Raw genomic sequence first — 18,772 nt, forward strand, 5'->3', positions numbered from 1 at the left:
AACTGCCAAAAAAGTATTTTTAAGAATTTAAGTGAAATAAACACATTCCTCTTTGGTAAAGCCTAGTTGTATGCTTACATTTGTAATTTAAGACTTTGATTGTAAGCCTGTGTTGAAACACACTAAAGAACTGGTTTCTTTGGTGTTTTTATATTAGTGGTTGTTGAGGGGAAATACACAAGTATGTAGGATCTTTGAGCATTTAACTCTAATCCTCATTCTTGATGACTGAGAGTAATGAGGTAGACTTTTGAAAAATAATGTGTGAAATTCAATGCTCTGGAGCCCCTGAAAGCCAGTAGATTCAAATAATAGATGAATTAAGTAAAGGAGGTAGTATAAAGGAGAAGGCCTTACTCTGAGTCCCAGGAGATCTGAATTCTAGTTCTGGCTCTGCCACTGATTTCCTGTGTGACCTTGTGTTGCCCTCTGGACTACCTCCCAGTCTGTAAAGTTGAGGGGGTGTGACCAAATGGCTTCTGACAGGAAGGTCTGAAGAAAAAAATGGGCTTTGCACGAAGGCTGAAACATGTAGGGTTCGACTGACCAGGTGAACAGGGTATAGTTTGTTATCAAGACAGGCGAGCTAAGGAGGAATGACATGTGAAAAGCTTGGCTGGAGTGGGGGAGGGGCGTGGGTACACACTGCCTCAGCTCAGCTTTTTTTGCGGAATATGGAAATTTGTTCTTACGGATCTTAAAAGGACTTGGGGGAGGGGTAACATTCTGCGGTCTTTATGCAGTGTCTCAACAATTTAATACATGTGCGACTACATTGTCAATTTTTGTAGTGGAAGACTTGAAGATTGTTTTGGTAACTCTTAGCTATAAGCTACTGGAGTGAGTGTGTTTTTACACATGTAAAAGCAATGTTAAAGATTGGAAACTAATCTGAATTTGTCATTTTAGTGTCAGTGGAGCCCCCAAATCATGTACTTTACATTAAAGTCCCCTCTAGGCTTTAAAGCGGAGTTTGCTTTTTGCAAACAGCAAAAAAGACAAACCAGCCCTTGGGTGCTCATAGGAACTAGTAGGGAAGAGAAGACACATGGGAATGATGTTTACCAAGACCTAGTACCAGTGGTCCAGTAAGTGTTAAGAGTAATTTAGAGGTAGGAAAGGTAGCTTTTAACTGGGAGGATTAGGGAAGTTTCCTAGAAAGGAAAGTATTTGAGGCGCACATGCGGATGTGAGTAGAGTTTAGAAATAGAAATGGAGAAAGTAGGGAGGAACATGATAGACAGAGGTCAGAGGTAGGGAGTTGTGTACGCTTGGCTTCAAATAGGCAAGTTTGACTAGAGAATGAAGAGGAAGAAGAGGAATGGCAGGTGAGACTGGAGCAGTGATTTGGGACCTTATCCCAAGGGGGCTTGAACGGCAGACCTTTCTTTTGCATTCACTTTGCAAAAATGTCAGTTTGATCTACTACCTGTGGCCAGTGAGGATTCTAGGGAACTATCAAACCAGCTTTTCATTTCTATCATGCTTTTTCTTTTTCTTTTTCTTTTTTTTTTTTTTGGCGGTATGCGGGCCTCTCACTGTTGTGGCCTCTCCCGTTGCGGAGCGCAGGCTCAGCAGCCACGGCTCATGGGCCCAGCCACTCCGCAGCACCCGGGATCTTCCTGGACCGGGGCACGAACCCGTGTCCCCTGCATCGGCAGGCGGACTCTCAACCACTGCGCCACCAAGGAAGCCCTTTTTCTTGTTTTAAAATTAGGTTTTCCAGAAGCCTGTGACATTCAGACCTCTGGGAGGGCCTTGAGGCTTAGCTGCTCTTAATATTTATTTATTTACTTACTTATTTATGGCCGTGTTGGGTCTTCGTTGCTGCGCGTGCGCTTTCTCTAGTTATGGCGAGCAGGGGCTACTCTCTGTTGCGGTGCGTGGGCTTCTCATTGCAGTGGCTTCTCGTTGCGGAGCATGAGCTTTAGGCGCGTTGGCTTCAGTAGTTGCACCACGCGGGCTCAGTAGTTGTGGCTTATGGGCTCTAGGGTGCAGGCTTGGTAGTTGCGGCACACATGGCTTAGTTGCTCCGTGGCATGTGGGATCTTCCCGGACCAGGACTTGAACCCATGTCCCCTGCATTGGCAGGCGGATTCTTAACCACTGTGCCACTAGGGAATTCCCTGGCTTAGCTGCTCTTGACTAAAGACTATTTTAAACTTCTTGAGGAACAGGATTTTTGGTGATGAGGTCACAGAGCAGACCATATTTCTGGAGTGAATTCCCATCTGAAGGAGATGTTCATTGAGTGGGTTTGCTCCCAGCTTTTGCAGTGAATGTTTAAGTTATAAATGTCTGAGCTGGATGGGAGCTGTGATGGGCTGGATAACTGGTTCCAACTTGCTCCTTCCTGCAGGGTGGGGAGAGGGATCTCTTCCACACACGCCTGCCCTACATCCAGAGCAATGGCCCTGTTCCTGTGTGATATGTTGGCATGCATTTGAAGCATTCGTCTCTTAAAAATAAAAGGGCTTAGAACTATTGCTCATTGTAGTTATGGGGAAACTGAGGCACAGGAAAGCGTCAAGGACTGGCCCAAGGTTTCCTGGTGAAGTAGTGAAAGAACCTGGCCCTGCTTTCAACTTTGCTCTTACCTTTAGTTTATTCCTGCTTTAGGCATCCAGGCCCTGAAGAGTGACTGACACTTCTGATGGAAATGCAGAGCACCTTGTGTAAGACGCTAGCCCCCACTCATCACCACTACCAGGACTCCTAACTAGGACACATGTGAGCAGAGTTACAGCAGAGTCAATGGTTTCCATTTTGGCATTCCTGTTTGGGCTACACCACCCTCCCATCAGAGAAGGGTGAGACAGAACCACAGAGGTGGTTCTATCCCTAGGCTATGACCTTCCCTTTTCTCCAGCCCTGTCAAGTTGTGCTGACATCAATTTTAATGAGACTGGTGATACCACTGTGTTGACAGTTTGAAAGGGAGTCAAGTTACCAGCTGACTTAAGCTTCAGCTGCCAAACAGTTGCTCTGCAGGAAAGCCACCAAGATTGAAGCAAGTGTTGAAGTTCTTCCTAGAGCCAATTAGGTCAGCTTCGTAATCTCTGACCAAGTATTTTATAACTTGTCCCAGAGGTGTCAGAAGGGCATATAGAGAAAAGAAAATGACCCTAGAGTTACTCTGATTAAGGGGTCTTGACCCAGGTCAGCATGTGTGTTTGTTACAACGTCACCCCACCCCAGCCCTGGGGAAGAGGAGTGGAGGTGTGGTGAGGGAGGCCTCAGAGAGAACCCAGAGACCTGTTCTAGCCCCAGCCTGGCCACTAGCTGGTATTTGACCCTCCTGAGTCACCTCCCTTCTGTGAACCTTCAGTTCCTTGGCTGAAAATATGGGGCCCAAGCTTAAGCAAGCTTGCAGCTCTGATCCAGCTATACAAATCGGAATGGGGGTATATATTCCAAGTGCTAACCAGCAGTAGACATGCTAGTAGTTAATTACATGCCGTTACTTCCACTTACCCCACCCTCCTGAGGAGTTAGGTAAGGGTTTGGGCTAGTGGGAAATGTCAGAGCTGTGCCTTAGGCTGGTGGAGTAGAAAGGGGTAGACCTGTAGCAAGAGATCATTGAGGAGGCTGTTACAGTTACCTGGACAAGGCTGGATGAGGGCTGCACCCCCAAGACTGACGGTGAATGAGGTGTCATCCAAAAACTGCAACAGGAATACTAGTAAATCTGTTTTACTAGTCAGACTAATCAGACTGGAAGACAGAATTACAGACTTGCCTTAGCATGAGCAGGATGTATATCTGCCCCTAGCGGGGCACTAATGCTCTGAATCAGAGGGAGGGAGCTAAACTGTAATCCTCATTTCACGGGTATGAAAACTGAAGGATTTAGAGGTGAAGTGCTTCTAAAGTCACGTAGCCGGTGAATAGCCAGCCTATTCCAACCCAGCTCTGCCCGAATTCAGTTTCTGCTCTTTGCCAAATGCTCCTCCATAGGGCTGTCTGGCTCCTGGCTCTGTTCTAATGAGAAAGTTAGTGGACCTATTTCTTTCTTCTCCGGAGCAAAGTAGATGTTGGCTCACAAGACCCTGAGGCTCGGGACAGAGTGAAGACAGAGTGCGAACAGAGCTACTTTTTAGAATTAGAACCATGAAATGCTTTAGGGGTGCAGGCAAACAGTGGGCACTCTATAAATACAACTACCACTCTTAATCATAATAATTTCACATTGTGAGAGGCAGCCCTGCCATATACCATCTTAGTGAACTGGCAAAAGACCATTTGCTTCTTGGGACTCAGTTTTCCACTTAAAAATTGGGGGTGCCCTGAGCACGCTGTGGTAAGCTAATGAATGTGAGAGTGCTGGACACTGTGAGGGGTGATGTGGAGAACTGCTGGGAACAGCCTACACCATGGGCTTCTCTTAGTGGCCAACTAGGCTAGCACGCGTGCAGCGGGGGTTCTGCACAGCTGTGCACCTGGTAGCTGCAGCAGCAGCAGCAGCAGGTGGGTGAGAGGTGGGCATCTGAGCAGAGTGGGTGACCTGGCACTGGGGGAGTCTGGGAGTGGGTGACATGGACTCTGGGGAAGTGAGTAGTCTGCAGGATCCCAGCCAGCCCCTGGTGATAGGAATTCCTGTCAGGCCCTTGGCTTTGTCCATACCAGTGCTGGGTCAGGGCCCTACCTTGTCCCTGATCTGCCATTAGGTTTCACTCCTGCTGGCACATCAGCCCATTGCTTTCCTGTTTCTGTAGCCACCTGGTGCTTCCCACAGCTACCTGTCCAAATCCTACCTACATCCACTCTGCCAAGCTCAGGCCTGACCGGCTCCAGTCTGACCCGTCCTGAGCCCCACTTCTGACAAAAGAATGATGGCCCCCAATGCGTCCATACCATGCTACAGTTCGCATAGCTCACATCCATTATCTTGTTCAAGGGAGGCAGTGTGAGGATTCTGACCCCATCTTTCAAATGAGGGAATTGGGGCTCAGGATGACTGTTGCAAGGCCCCAGAGTGCAGAGCAAGGTCGACTTCTCTCCCTGCCTTGTGCTAATCCCAGGGTAAAGGCCAGGGATGAGCTAGTAACAGTAGACTATTCCACTGGACTTGGGAGAAGCTCATCTCAGAGGATCCCTCTGTGGATGGGAACTTCTGATACCCAGAGCACTCCACAGTGTGGGTGCTTTGGCAGGAGGAAGAGGGAAATGGAAGAAATGAGGCTGAGGAAATCCAAGTTCCCACATCATAGGCCACTTGAGGCCCCTCAGTGTTTCACCCAGGACCTGTCCTCCCTATGTTGCTCAAGGGATCTCCCCACAGCCTGGTTCTCCTGATGCAGCTCAGGAACTTTCAGTGACTTCCCAGTGCCACACACCCCCCAAGTGCACACACACACAACATCCCAAATCCCCCTATCAGCCTTACTTCCTGCACCTAATCTCCATATGCCCTACCTGGCCATCCGAACATTCCTGTGTGTTTCACCTTGCTCATGCTGCCTCCTCTGTCTGCACTCTTCCTCCACCTGCATAAGCCAACCATCCCAGCCTTCAAGAACCAGTGCAAAGGCATTAGCCTCCCCAGCAGGCCAGCAGACAGGAAACTTCCCTCCTTGGATTCCTCATTCAGTGACTTTGATAACTTGTTCTCATGGCCCTGGCACTGGCTACTCTGCTCCCTGTCTTGTCTCCCCTGCCAGAGAGTGAGTGCTCAGGGCCATGGGCCTGAGTCCCTTTGCTGTGCCTCACCCACCAGCCCTCAGTGCATATTTCCTCAATGACATTTCCTCATGTGTATTAACTTCCTGGGGCTGCCATAACAAAGTACCGTAGACTGGGTAACATAAACAACAGAAGTTTATCGTTTTACAGTTGTGGAGGCTAGAAGTCCAAGGTCAAGGTGTTGGCAGGGTTGGTTCCTCCTGAGGGCTGCAAGGGAAGGTTGTGTTCCAGGCCTCTCTCCCTGGCTTATAGATGGCCATCTTCTCCCTGTGTCTTTCATGTGGGGTTCTTGTGTATGCGTCTGTGCACAAATTTCCCTTTTCTATAAGGACACCTAATCATCTTGGGTTAGGGCCCACCCTAATGAACTCAACTAATTCATCTGCAACAACACTGTTTCCAAGTAAGGTCACATTCTGAGGGACTGGGCATTAGGACTTCAACATATGCATTTTGTGGGGACACAATTCAACTCAGAACGCCAAACATGTGAATTGTGAAAACCTCTGGGCAGAGAATGGCAGTCAGGAGCTTAAAAGGCCCCACAGTTGGGTGTTTGGACATAAATGTGATTAAAAGTCGAACCCAGGAATACAGATTCGGAGAGGAGAGTCAAATCCTGATTTGCCTCTTCCTACCAGTTTTGTGATCTTGTGTAAGTCAGTTATCCCAAACTTTACTGCTGTTTCAAACTACACTAATTCACATTAATTATCCCCACCCCCTTTGAACTTGGAACTGGGAAAAATTATTTTATTTTGAGGAGCAGAAGGCTAAAATGGCAGTGGATGATACAAGTTTACAGAAGGGAGTCTAGAGTCCCAAAAATCAGAACCCACCAATCTGGAGCTAACAAAGTTGTATCTCCAGACACCCATGGAAACTTCTAAAATGCAATGAAATCCAGGATCCCCAGGCAGGAAGGAACCAGATCTCATCTAGTCAAATTCCTCTACTGATGTTGGAAACCCCTCAGCAACATGCCTACCTGACTTTCGTTGGATACCTTGGTGATGGGGACCTCACAATTTATAAGGCAATGTATTTACCATCTTAGAAAAACAGGAAGTTCTTTATCTCCACAATAGTAAGGCAGCTTTATTTTTTATTATCATGGGTGTTGTTAACTCGATAAGCAGTCTACTTAAAAAGCTCTTACTTATCTAATTTCCTATAACACTCTTGGCTCTAATTTTGCCCCATGGAGCTGCAGAGGGGAAAAATCCAATTTAGCTTTTTAAATGGAGTCTTGCAAATATTTGACAATGTCCATCATGGCTCCCCTAACCCCCAGACTCTCTTCTTCACAATTTATCTCAGATGAATACTCTTGAAAGTTTCACCTATTGAATACTCATGTGACAAGGTTCCAATGCTGGGTTCTTCCATGTCGTAGCATGCATCAGTGCTTCATTCCTTTTTGTTGCCAAGTAATAGTCCACTGAGTGGCTATATTATACTTTATCTGTTGATTAGTTGATGGACATTTGGGTTGTTTCTACTTTTTGGCTTTTATGAATAATATTGCTATGAACATTTGTGTACAAGTTTTTGTGTGGACACGTGTTTTTATTTCTCTTGGGGATATATCTAGGAGTGGAATTGCTGAGTCATATGGTAATGCCGTGTTTAACCTTTTGAAGAGCTGCCAGATTGTTTCCCAAAGCGGCTGCACCATTTTATATCCCATCAGCAGTGTATGAGGTTTCCAATCTCTCCACATCCTTGTTATTATCTGTCTTTCTAATTCTAGATATCCTACTGAGTGTGAGGTAGAATCTCATTGTAGCTTTGATTTGCATTTTCCTGATGGTTAATGATGTTGAGCATCTTTTCATGTGCTTATCAGTTGGAATATTATCTTTTAATACACGTCTGCATCAATCTGGTTGGCCTCGGGTTGGCAGTATCACATGTTTGAGACCAGGTTGCTATGGGGCGTTCTGGTGTACTGGGGCTGTTTCTAGAGATGGTTGTGAGCTGAGCAGGCAACCAGGAGAGCAGTCAGACTGGGGTTGGTGATGAATATCTGGGAGTCACCCATGAAAACATACATCTCGAAGCTCTGTGAACGGACGATATTCCCAAGGACAGCATAAGGGAGAAGAGTGAAAGTTGTTAAAGCTTTGGAGACTCTTGGAAGTTAAGAGTGATAGGAGGAAAAAATATAAATTAAAAAATAAAAATAAATTTAAAAAAAGAGTGATAGGAGGAGGTGAGACAACGTAGACTCACTGTCTTTATTTTGGCCACGCCGCACAGCTTGAGGGATCTTAGTTCCCCGACCAGGGACTGAACCCAGGCCACCACAGTGAGAGCACCGAGTCCTAACCACTGGACCGCCACTGGAATTCCCTAGACCCACTGTCTTAACTGGGGAGAGGGGGTGGGCAGGACCTGCCAGACAGGGGGTTGTGGTGGGGGATGAAGAGGAGATGAGGCTGGTGACAGGCAGAGACTGTCAAGATGAGGTATGAGGATAGGGAAGGTCCTCCAAGCCACAGGCAGTGGAAGCAGGCCAGGGAGCCAGAGCTCAGGATGAGACTTCTTTCTCCCTAAGTATCTGGGGTAAGAACCTTGGGCCGCAGGTCCAGGCTGTTAGAGGTCTCACACCTCTCATCTCCTATGGTCCTCACTATGGCCTCTGGCGGTGGTTGTTTCCATTGGCTGGAAGTTGAGAAGTTCCTTAGCAGGAAGGAACACAGCTGGGAGTGGAACCCAGGCCTGACTTATTCCAAACCCTGTGATTTTTTCATGACACTATACTGTTTCAACCTCCTGTGGGGGCCCAGTGTGGGAATAGATTACTATCATTTGGAAGGAATTTGGGATAGGGGTCTCAGCTTCAGTGTCGACTCTTCAGAAAGACACTTCCTGACCACCCGTGTAAAGAAGGTCCCCTTGTTAGTCACACACAGCACTCAATTTGTTTCCTTCGTTGCCCTCGTTATTATAGTCCATGATTTTACAGCAGTGCGTGAACATAGTTTACTTTTGTCGTAAACTACATTTACTGTAAAATACAGTTTACAGAAAGAGGGCCACACTCTTCATTCCCCTTTCTATTCCTCGTGCTTGGCGGGGTGCCTAGCATGCAGGAATTATTTGCTGGATGGGTGAGTGAGGTAGCATTTGGAAAATGGAGGCAGGTAAGTTGTGTATCCCAGGTCAAAAATCCTTCCACAGAGACAGTATGAGGTGACTTTCACCTCCCAGACTGCCCCAGGTGTGATGGTGGGCTTGTTCGCTCAGGGACAGTATAAAAATGATGCTTATGTTCCAGGAATGAGGACCAAGTTTGAGGAAGCAGGACGTGGGTGTAGGTCAGGGTGTGACCATCAAGCGTGCCTATAAATGGAACAACTGAGAACCTGGGGCACTTGACACCAGGGCAGGTCCTCGGCGGCTGGGGTCGGGGAACTTGGGTGCATTAATACTTCACTTCTTCCTCAGAGGAACTTTCCAGAAAGCTGACTTCAGGGAACAGTCATGTTCACCTAAGAGGCTGAATGTGGCCTGAGGAGTAAACGTAAGAAGTCAGTTATGCCTCAGTCCTTGCTGTCATCTTTCCTTTTCTGCACTTGGCCGTTCAGAAAATGTTTATTGGCACCTACGAAGTGTTAAGTTCTGTGCTTGGTGCTACGGATATAGTAGGAAACAGTTCAGGCTCTGCTCTCAAGGAGGTCTTTGTCCTGGAGGACACAGTTATAATATAAGGCTCTAAGCCACATACGGGCAGAGGCCTGGACTTCTTGTTTGTTCACCATGGTGTCCCTAGGGCTTTGCCCTGGGTTTAGTGCTGAGTAGGTGCTCCAGATGGTTCCAACCCAGAGGAGCTCACAGTCTAGAGAGAATAACAGACAAGAAAAGAGGGAGTCACCATGAAGGGTAGTAAGTGGGCCAAAAGAGGGTCCTATGGGAGCCCAGAGAAGGTCGGTGGGGAGATCAGAGAAGGTCCTGAGAGGAGGTGACTTCTACCCTGAAGGACTTGCAGAAGGACCTGTAGAAGGCAGGGCTCAGCGTGGTGGGTGTAGGGGAGGAGGGAGTGTGCAGGCTTAGGAAACTGCCTGTGCCAAGGCCTGGAGGAGAGAGAACATGATCCTTTAGGGGAACTCAAAAATAGTTCAGTGTAACTAGAGCACAGAGTGGCAAAAAAATTAGGCAGGAGTCCTAGGCTGGAGGAGGCTTTGCGGGAATCAGCTGCAGGAGGGGCTGATGAGCACAGTCAAACTAGCCACTGGGGTCCCAGGCCCCAGGGTCTGAGCTCTAGGAACTGGGTCCAATCCTTGACCTTGACCCTCATGACCCAGCACTCTGGGTACCCTAGTTTCTCCAAAATTAAGTTCTTCCTTGCCCTCTCCTGCCAAAAAAGAAAAGAAAAGACCCCTCATTGGTTTTAATTTGTTTTTAAAGACCTTCCCATATGTTCTCGTCCATTTTGACAGATTGAACACTGATTCATTATCCAAGCAGAAAAAGCAACAGAAAGCACTGGAAACTGGCTTTAAAAACAAGAACGAGGGCTTCCCTGGTGGCGCAGTGGTTGAGAGTCTGCCTGCCAATGCAGGGGACACAGGTTCGTGCCCTAGTCCGGGAAGATCCCACATGCCGCGGAGCGGCTGGGCCCGTGAGCCATGGCCGCTGAGCCTGCGTGTCCAGAGCCTGTGCTCCGCAACGGGAGAGAACACAGAAGTGAGAGGCCCACGTACCGCAAAAAAAAAAACCCAAAAAAACAAGAACAAGAGTAGAAGAAAAATTGTATACTTTCCTCCTTATTCATGGTAGGTACTAAATAAGTACCTACTTTAATTTATTGAAAGTCCTTATTTAACCACAGATAACAACAGCCTAATTTGCTTTTGTGGGATGATCATATTTTTAAATGTGATTTCTTTTTTTTTCCTTTAAACTTAATTTCCACTTATTTATGAACTATGCAAAACCATGATGGTTTTCTTTAGCCCCAAGTGACTGAGTTACTTTAGTGCTGGGTTTAATTTTCTCTGTAATCAGGTCCTGTTGCTCAGCCTTACCCAGGTGTGAAAGGCCATTTAAACTTGAGAGACATAAAGCACATGGCATCTAGTCTAGACATATCGCAGACGAATGAACACTGCTGCAATCTCCTTGTCCTTTGGTTGCTTCCTCCTGGCCTCCAAACTTGCACTTCTTCAGAACCGCTCAACTTTGGGACCCCCCTCTAGCCCATGGTCCATTTTCCATCCGTTTTTAACAACTGAACTTTTCCAAGGAAAAGTCTATTTTTGCCTCCAGTGTTTCTTCATCTTCCTTTGGCCACCAAATCCATTTTACCACCAAATCTGCTGTCTCCAGTGGTCCCCCTGCCCCCATGTTCCCACCAAGTTCTGGCTCATCATTCTCCTGCACTGCTCTGGGCCTTTGAATCTGTGGGTCTCTCCTCCTCAGGACACACACCCTGGTTCTCTGTCCTTCCAGGACGGCTGCACAAGGCTCACCTCTCCGCTGCTCATCCCTCTGCACACTCTCTCCTTCAGGAGTCAAACCCATTCTCAGCTTTTCCTCAAAATGGCTCCCACATCTCTCTCTCCAGCCCAGACCTCCACTCAGAGCTTCAGACCTGCCTCTCCTCCTGCCTGGTGGGCAGTTTTACCTGCATATTTACACCAACGTGTCCCAAACCTACCCTTCTCCCTTCCACCCAGAAGTGCCTCCTCCTCTCCTTTCTGTTATTCTTACTTTGCTCATTAGTTCTGAAAGTCAAGCTGGGAATCAAGTGTTATTTCTTCCTTCAAACTGGTTATTTCTCAGCTTTGTCTGTAACCCAGTATAGTGTATTGCAAGAGCCCTAGGCTAGGAGGCAGTCCAGGGTCCTAATCCCAGCTCCACCACAGCTTTCTGGACGGCTTTGGACAAGTCAGTGAACTTTTTTTTTTTTTTGCGGTACGCGGGCCTCTCTCCGGACACGCAGGCTCAGCGTCCATGGCTCACAGGGCTAGCCGTTCCAGGGAAGCCCTCAGTGACCTTTTTGAACTTGCTGCCTCTCGTGTAATAGGACTGGCAACCACTTTTTTTTTTTTTTTTTTTTTTTGCAGTATGTGGGCCTCTCACTGCTGCGGCCTCTCCCGCTGCGGAGCACGGGCTCCGAACGCGCAGGCCCGACGGCCATGGCTCACGGGCCCAGCCGCTCCGCGGCACGTGGGATCCTCCCGGACCGGGGCACGAACTCGCATCCCCTGCACCGGCAGGCGAACTCCCAACCACTGCGCCACCAGGGAAGCCTGGCAACCACTTATTGAAAGCTCACTACAGGCCAAGTACTGTGATTAGGGTGTTCTATACATCATCTCAGGAACCTTAAGAGGTGGGGTCTTTATAATTTTCCCATTTCAGAGAAAAAGGAAAATAAAACTCAGAAAGACTAAGGTATTTAGGATCAAGAGCTGGTTAGTGGCATGGGCTGGGCTCGAACCAGCTCTGTAATTCTAACTCCAGAATCTGTTTTTTCCATTACACTGTAGGGCGCGCACTCTCTCCACGCCGAAAGCACCCAGCCGTCAGCCTCCTTCGGGGAATGTCTGCTCACGGGTAAACGCAGGGACCCCACAACCACCAGACTCTGCGAGCCACAAGCTCAGCTCCCGAGAAGTGCGCGCGGCTTCCTCTTCCCGCCGCACCTCTCCCCTAGAGGGTGGCTCCGCCCCCTGACCTGATTGGCTGTCTGGAGCGAGGCGGCGCTCGAGGATTGGCTGCGCGGTGGTCGCGGGCTGACGTGGCGGGGCCGGTGTGTGGGCTCTGCTGGGCTGCTGACCGAAACGACCAAGGCGGCGGCGGCGGCACCGTGACGGGTGGTGTGGCGCGGAAGCGCGAGCCGCTGCCATGCCGCTGGAGCTGGAGCTGTGTCCCGGGCGCTGGGTGGGCGGGCAGCACCCATGCTTCATCATTGCCGAGATCGGCCAGAACCACCAGGGCGACCTGGACGTGGCCAAGCGCATGATCCGCATGGCCAAGGTGAGGGGACTGTCTAGAGTACTCGGGCGCCGAGCGGGGGGCGGGGCCTGGGGAAGACCGGCCTGGGCAAGGGTGGGGCAGGGCTGCGCAGAGCTGGGGCCATCCTTCCTCTGCCTCTCGGTGCCCTACGTCCGGCCTGCCGTCCAGTTCGCCGGATCCATTTCCAAACGTTTCGAATCCTCTTCAGCCCTCCGCCACCATCCTGATTTGTTTGCATTACTGCATCTGCGCCCCCCGCCCTTACTCCCAGCTCTCTCGCTCCCTTCTGGTGGCAGAATGATCTTTCTGAAACACAGATTTGATCAGCCGCCTGGCACCTTCAGTGGCTTCCCACTGCCAGCGGGTAGAGTCGAAACCCTTTAATAAAGCCTTCAAGACCTTAATGACCTGGCCCCTTCTTGCCTTTTTTTTAATCTCTGACATCTTCCAGCGACAGTGAATTACTTCCAGGAAGTTCCTGAAATTTGCTGTTGTCTCTCTCACCTGCCATTCCTTGTACTTACCTACCTCATAGAGTTGTGAGGATCAAATGAGATAACTCGTGTAAAGCTCTTAGTAGAGTACTTGGCAAATAGGACTCAATACATGTTGGTTATTAGTGATATGATGTTAATGAACATTTATGATCCCTCTTTGGATACTTTCTCCAATCCCTACCTGCAAAGCTGGGCTCCTGTAATTGTTCCCATCGAATTGTATTGTCACTGTCTGTTTAAACTTCTCTCTCTGTTAGACTGTGAGCCCTCTGAAGGAGAGGCCTGTCACGTTCTTCATTGTGACCCCGGGCCCCACAATAAGTCTGCGCTGTGATTCCCTGGTTTAGCGATAGCTCACTCCATCTTTTTTCCTTTCACTTCCCTTCAGTCAGTGCTGTTCACTCAGTCATTCATGATTAGGTTTTCTGTTACTCCTTCAGGACTAGCTTTTATGGAAGCCTACTGAATCATAAAAATACTTTTATTTTTAAATTTTATTTACTTTTTCATTGAAGTATAATTGATTTGCAATAACATTGGTTTCAGGTGTACAACATAATGATTCAATACTTTTATAGATTATACTCCATTTAAAGTTACTGCAAAATAATGGCTATATTTCCCTGTGCTGTGCAATACATCCTTGTTGCTTATTTATTTTATACATAGTAGATGGTGCTTCTTAATCCCCCACTCCTATCTTACCTCTCCCCCTTACTTCTCCCCACTGGTAACCATTAATTTGTTCTCTAGATCTGTGAGTCTATTTGCAACCTAAGTGTCCGTCAACAGACGAATGGATAAAGAAGATGTGGTTGATATACACAATGGAATATTATTCAAGCATAAAAAAGAATGAAATTCTGCCATTTACAACAATGTGGGTGGACCTGGAGGATATTATGCTTAGTGAAATAAGTCAGAGAAAAACAAATACTCTATGTTATCACTTATGAAATCTAAAAATTAAAATACCTTTAAAGAGTAACAATTGCTAACATTTTTGAATGCTTTCTGGGCCAAGTGCTTTAAATGCACCATCTCGTTTAATTCCTACAACAACACAGTGGAATAGATGCAGTTGGTTTCATTTTAAAGGCTCAGAGAAGATCAGTGGCTTGTCTGAGGGCCCACAGCTAGTAATTCATGTATTTCAGAGCTTTGCTCTTAGACACAAGGCTCCAGCCTTTGTACTGTAACATTGTTTTCTAGGGGGAGACTTCGGCTCTTAATTTAGGAAACAACCTTATTTTGGAGGTGTCAACTCTGAATGCTGAAGTTGTAAAAATACCTAGAAATAGTGAAGCCATAGAAACAAAGTTATAGTGGTTTTTTTTCTTCTTCCTGTTTTAATTGTGAAGGATAGTTTTCCCCGGGGGAGGGGAATGAAGAGTTTGAGGTTGTGTTATAGTGGAAAGAGCGCTGGACTGGAGTCATGATACCATTTACTAGCTGAATAATCTTGGGCAGCTGGATAATCTTGGACTTTTCCTCTCTAAGCTTCAGTTTCACTTGTTTTATAATATGTATGTATCTTTATTTTTAAACTTAAAGCAATGGAATCTTTTGCAATCCTTACGTTTTAGGATTTTTTTTCTTGCCAGATGGAGTCACATTTCCAAGTTCAGTTATCCAGAGTATATTATGTACAAGCTGGCTTGTTCATGTACCAAATCTGTTTACAATATTAAAAGTTGAGTTCTGTCAACTTGGAAAAAATCGCACAGTGTAAAAGCTGTGAGTTGAGTTTATTCAGTGTCATACTGAGTTTATTCAGTGTCATAACCAGGGAGACAGGCTCTGAGAAACTGTTCTGAAGAGGTGAGGAGGGAGGTAAGTGTATATGTGATTTTGATGAAGGGAACCTGTAATCAACCACACATCTCTGTGGAAGGTTGCTGCTAGTCACGAGGAACAGATATCTTAGTTAATGGTTTTAGTGCTTTTCTAAGTATGGGAAGATTCAAGAATCCAGGTTCATAAGAAATTTCTCCTACAAATACTTAACTGTCTAAAGGCCTGTTCTGCCAGTTTTCCTGGAGCACAGAGAGCCTCATTCCTGATCTCTACCCTAAATTACTTTCAGGATATGTTGAAGGTCAGCAGCTGCAGTGGGTAGTGAGTTAATTCTTGTAGAACCAGGTGGCAAGTGACCTTCTTTAATTGGCAGTTCATGCAATTGTTGACCAAAATAAAAATGTGCAACAGAAGAGTTGTGAGCTAAGTTTTATAGTGAGGACTATAGCCCAGGATACAGTCTCTCAGTAGATCTGAGAAACTGCTCCAAACAGGTAGGGGAGAAGCCAGTATATATATGGATTTTTTGGCTAGGAAATACATGTAATCAAGCATGAATCTTGGTAAAAAAAAGTACTGCTAATCACAAAGAACAAATATCTCAAGTTAATGATTTTAGTACTTTTCTATATATGGGCAAATGCAAGAATCTGGGATCATTAAAATTTTTCCTGAGACATGCATGTTAGCTATCTGGGGGCTTTTTTTTTTTTTTTAACATCTTTATTGGAGTATAATTGCTTTACAGTCATGTGTTAGTTTCTGCTGTATAACAAAGTGAATCAGCTATACACAAACATATATCCCCATATCTCCTCCCTCTTGCGTCTCCCTCCCACCTTCCCTATCCCACCCCTCTAGGTGGACACAAAGCACCGAGGTGATCTCCCTGTGCTATGTGGCTGCTTCCCACTAGCTATCTATTTACATTTGGTAGTGTATATAGGTCCACAGCACGCTCTCACTTCGTCCCAGCTTACCCATCCCCCTCCCCATGTCCTCAAGTCCATTCTCTACATCTGTGTCTTTATTCCCGTCCTGCCCTTAGGTTCTTTAGAACCAATTTTTTTTTAATATTCCGTATATATGTGTTAGCATATGGTATTTGTTTTTCTCTTTCTGATTTACTTCACTCTGTTTGACAGTCTCTAGGTCCATCCACCTTACTACAAATAACTCAATTTCATTTCTTTTTATGGCTGAGTAATATTCCATTGTATATATGTGCCACATCTTCTTTATGCATTCATCTGTTGATGGACACATAGGTTGCTTCCATGTCCTGGCTATTGTAAATAGAGCTGCAATGAACATTGTGGTACATGACTCTTTTTGAATTATGGTTTTCTCAGGGTATATGCCCAGTAGTGGGATCGCTGGGTCGTATGGTAGTTCTATTTTTAGTTTTCTAAGGAACCTCCATACTGTTCTCCATAGTGGCTGTATCAATTTACATTCCCACCAACAGTGCAAGAGGGTTCCCTTTTCTCCACACCCTCTCCAGCATTTGTTGTTGTAGGTATTTTGATGATGGCCATTCTGACTGGTGCAAGGTGAATTCTCATTGTAGTTTTGATTTGCATTTCTCTAATGATTAGTGATGTTGAGCATCCTTTCATGTGTTTGTTGGCAATCTGTATATCTTCTTTGGAGAAATGTCTATTTAGGTCTTCTGCCCATTTTTGGACTGGGTTGTTTGTTTTTTTGATATTGAGCTGCATGAGCTGCTTGTAAATTTTGGAGATTAATCCTTTGTCAGTTGCTTCATTTGCAGCTATTTTCTCCCATTCTGAGGGTTGTCTTTTCATCTTGTTTATGGTTTCCTCTACTGTGCAAAAGCTTTTAAGTTTCATTAGGTCCCATTTGTTTATTTTTGTTTTTATTTTCATTTCTCTAGGAGGTGGGTCAAAAAGGATCTTGCTGTGATGTATGTAATAGAGTGTTCTGCCTATGTTTTCCTCTAAGAGTTTTATATTGTCTGGCCTTACATTTAGGTCTTTAATCCATTTTGAATTTATTTTTGTGTAAGGTGTTAGGGAGTGTTCTAATTTCATTCTTTTACATGTAGCTGTCCAGTTTTCCCAGCACCACTTATTGAAGAGGCTGTCTTTTCTTCATTGTATATTCTTGCCTGCTTTATCAAAGATAAGGTGACCATATGTGTGTGGGTTTATCTCTGGGCTTTCTATCCTGTTCCATTGATCTATATTTCTGTTTTTGTGCCAGTACCATATTGTCTTGATTACTGTAGCTTTGTAGTATAGTCTGAAGTCAGGGAGCCTGATTCCTCCAGCTCTGTTTTTCTTTCTCAAGATTGCTTTGGCTATTCGGGGTCTTTTGTGTTTCCATACAAATTGTGAAATTTTTTGTTCTAGTTCTGTGAAAAATGCCATTGGTAATTTGATAGGGATTGCATTGAATCTGTAGATTGCTTTGGGTAGTATAGTCATTTTCACAGTGTTGACTCTTCCAATCCAAGAACATGGTATATCTCTCCATCTGTTTGTATCATCTTTAATTTCTTTCATCAGTGTCTTATACTTTTCTGCATACAGGTCTTTTGTCTCCTTAGGTAGGTTTATACCTAGGTATTTAATTCTTTTTGTTGCAATGGTAAATTGAAGTGTTTCCTTAATTTCCCTTTCAGATTTTTTGTCATTAGTGTATAGGAATGCAAGAGATTTCTGTGCATTAATTTTGTATCCTGCTACCTTACCAAATTCATTGATTAGCTCTAGTAGTTTTCTGGTAGCATCTTTGGGATCCTCTATGTATAGTATCATGTCATCTGCAAACAGTGACAGTTTTACTTCTTCTTTTCCAATTTGGATTCCTTTTATTTCTTTTTCTTCTCTGAGTTCTGTGGCTGAAACTTCCAAAACTATGTTGAATAATAGTGGTGAGAGTGGGCAACCTTGTCTTGTACCTGATCTTAGTGGAAATGGTTTCAATGTTTCACCACTGAGAACGATGTTGGCTGTGGGGTTGTCATATACGGCCTTTATTATGTTGAGGTAAGTTTCCTCTATGCCTACTTTCGGGAGAGTTTTTATCATAAATGGGTGTTGAATTTTGTCAAAAGCTTTTTCTGCATCTATTGAGAAAATCATACGGTTTTTCTCCTTCAATTTGTTAATATGGTTTATCACATTGATTGATTTGTATATATTGAAGAATCCTTGCATCCCTGGGGTAAACCCCACTTAATCATGGTGTATGATCCTTTTGATGTGCTGTTGGATTCTGTTTGCTAGTACTTTGTTGAGGATTTTTGCATCTATGTTCATCAGTGATATTGGCCTGTAATTTTCTTTCTTTGTGACATCTTTGTCTGGTTTGGTATCAGGGTGATGGTGGCCTCGTAGAATGAGTTTGGGAGTGTTCCTCCCTCTGCTATATTTTGGAAGAGTTTGAGAGGATAGGTGTTAGCTCTTCTCTAAATGTTTGATAGAATTTGCCTGTGAAGCCATCTGGTCCTGGGCTTTATTTTTGGAAGATTTTTTTTTTTTTCGGTACGCGGGCCTCTCACTGTTGTGGCCTCTCTCGTTCCGGAGCACAGGCTCCAGACGCGCAGGCTCAGTGGCCATGGCTCACTGGCCCAGCCACTCTGCAGTATGTGGGGTCTTCCCGGACCGGGACACGAACCCGTGTCCCCTGCATCGGCAGGCGGACTCTCAACCACTGCGCCACCAGAGAAGCCCTGGAAGATTTTTAATCACAGTTTCAATTTCTGTGCTTGTGATTGGTCTGTTTATATTTTCTATTTCTTCCTGGTTCAGTCTCAGGAGGTTGTGCTTTTCTAAGAATGTGTCCATTTCTTCCAGTTT

The 18,772-nt window shown here is 45.7% G+C and overlaps 1 protein-coding gene across 1 annotated transcript in view; it reads left to right on the forward strand.

Annotated features, from left to right (window-relative positions):
• The first annotated feature begins 12,472 nt into the window (after positions 1–12,472).
• Positions 12,473–18,772, forward strand: part of NANS (N-acetylneuraminate synthase) — a 29,450-nt gene continuing 23,150 nt past the window's right edge. Inside the window, exon 1 of the mRNA XM_079927179.1 lies at positions 12,473–12,672. Coding sequence (XP_079783305.1) covers positions 12,541–12,672 — 132 coding nt within the window. The 5' untranslated portion in view covers positions 12,473–12,540. The remainder of the gene's footprint in view (positions 12,673–18,772) is intronic.

This window comes from Stenella coeruleoalba (genome assembly GCF_951394435.1).
Source record: "Stenella coeruleoalba genome assembly, chromosome: 7".
Classification (NCBI taxonomy): Eukaryota; Metazoa; Chordata; class Mammalia; order Artiodactyla; family Delphinidae; genus Stenella; species Stenella coeruleoalba.